This window comes from Protobothrops mucrosquamatus, unplaced genomic scaffold, assembly GCF_001527695.2.
Source record: "Protobothrops mucrosquamatus isolate PMUCROS unplaced genomic scaffold, P.Mucros_1.0 scaffold5880, whole genome shotgun sequence".
Classification (NCBI taxonomy): Eukaryota; Metazoa; Chordata; class Lepidosauria; order Squamata; family Viperidae; genus Protobothrops; species Protobothrops mucrosquamatus.
This window is the reverse complement of record NW_015391722.1, coordinates 16,075-17,698: the sequence shown is the minus strand read 5'-3', so window position 1 is coordinate 17,698 and position 1,624 is coordinate 16,075. Positions and strand designations below refer to the sequence as shown.

The 1,624-nt window shown below is 43.2% G+C and overlaps 1 protein-coding gene across 1 annotated transcript in view; it reads left to right on the top strand.

Annotated features, from left to right (window-relative positions):
- LOC107299989 (alpha-2-macroglobulin-like) overlaps positions 1-1,101 on the top strand; it is a 10,426-nt gene extending 9,325 nt beyond the window's left edge. Inside the window, exon 6 of the mRNA XM_015829335.1 lies at positions 967-1,101. Within this exon, the coding sequence (XP_015684821.1) occupies positions 967-1,101 (135 nt within the window). The remainder of the gene's footprint in view (positions 1-966) is intronic.
- The last annotated feature ends 523 nt before the right edge of the window (positions 1,102-1,624 follow it).

Here is a 1,624-nt window from a genome sequence, read left to right as displayed (position 1 = left end):
GGTCTTACTAAGGCTTTCTAAAGCAGTGCTAGTCTATACAAATGTTGCATATATAGTATGTTTAAATGTGTGTTATGTATGTGGACACTTTGAGAGCGGGCAACTAAATTTCATTTTTAATGTGTGCCATTGTGCCCACAGTAAAAAATGACAGTAAAGGTTATCTACCTACCTTCCTACCTACCTACCTACCTACCTATCCATCCATCCATCCATCCATCCATCTATCTACTTACATATCTACCTACCTGTCTTTCTGTCTGTCTGTCTGTCTATCTATCTATCTATCTATCTATCTATCTATCTATCTATCTATCTATCTATCTATCCATCCATCCACCTACCTACCTACCTACCTACCTGTCTGTCTGTCTGTCTGTCTCTGTCTGCCTGCCTGCCTGCCTACCCACCTACCTACCTACCTACCTACCTACCTACCTGTCTGTCTGTCTGTCTGTCTGTGTCTACCTACCTACCCACCTACCTATATCTATCTATCTATCTATCTATCTATCTATCTATCTATCTATCTATCTATCTATCTATCTATCTATCTATCTATCTATCTATCTATCTATCATTATCTATCTATCTATCTATCTATCTATCTATCATTATCTATCTATCTATCTATCTATCTATCTATCTATCTATCTATCTATCTATCTATCTATCTATCTATCTATCTATTTAGTACTTCGTGTGATCTTGGTTCTATCCCTCTATTCACGCCATTTAGGATTGATATTGTTGAATTACCCTTCCCATCCTCCCTCAGAGTTAACTGCTATCCAGTGCTGCTGGGAATTGTAGTTCAACCAGATTTGGGAAGGGCTCAGATTCTCCACATTTGCTTGAGTCCCATCTGGCCTTTTGTGTGGCATTCATCTCCTCTTCCTCCTTGTCCTGTGAGTCCGTGAGGTGGTGGTGGTCTTCTCCTTCTAAGTCCTCTCTGGCTGTTTACAGGTCAGCGTATCGCTGTTGCTTTCTCCTGACTACGACGCTGCCCCTGTGGAAAAGGAACAGGCTTCCTATTGTTTGCCTGTGGACGGAAGGAAAACGGTCTCCTGGAAGGTTACTCCCAAAACTCTGGGTAAGTAGCCAAGGCCAGATATGGCTTCCTAGGCTGGTTGCCTCGCCATCCATAGTTCCCAATGGGACAGACCGAGACAGGAAGGTCATTTTATTAACCATGTATTCAGAACGTTCTGATAAAGGGGATTCCTCAAAGCAGTTTATTAGGGTACCCTGATAAAGTGGATTCTGTCTATGAAAAGGAGAGAAGAGAGAGAGAGACAGAGAGACAGAGAGAGAGAGAGAGACAGAGAGAGAGAGACAGAGAGACAGACAGACAGAGAGAAAGACAGAGAGAGAGAGACAGAGAGAGAGACAGACAGAGACGGAGAGAGAGACAGAGAGAGAGACAGAGAGACAGAGAGAGACAGAGAGAGAGAGACAGAGACAGAGACAGAGAGATACAGAGAGAGAGAGAGAGACAGACAGACAGACAGACAGAGAGAAAGACAGAGAGAGAGAGAGAGACAGAGAGACAGAGACAGAGATACAGAGAGAGAGAGACACACACACAGACAGAGAGAGAGATACAGAGAGAGAGAGAGAGAGA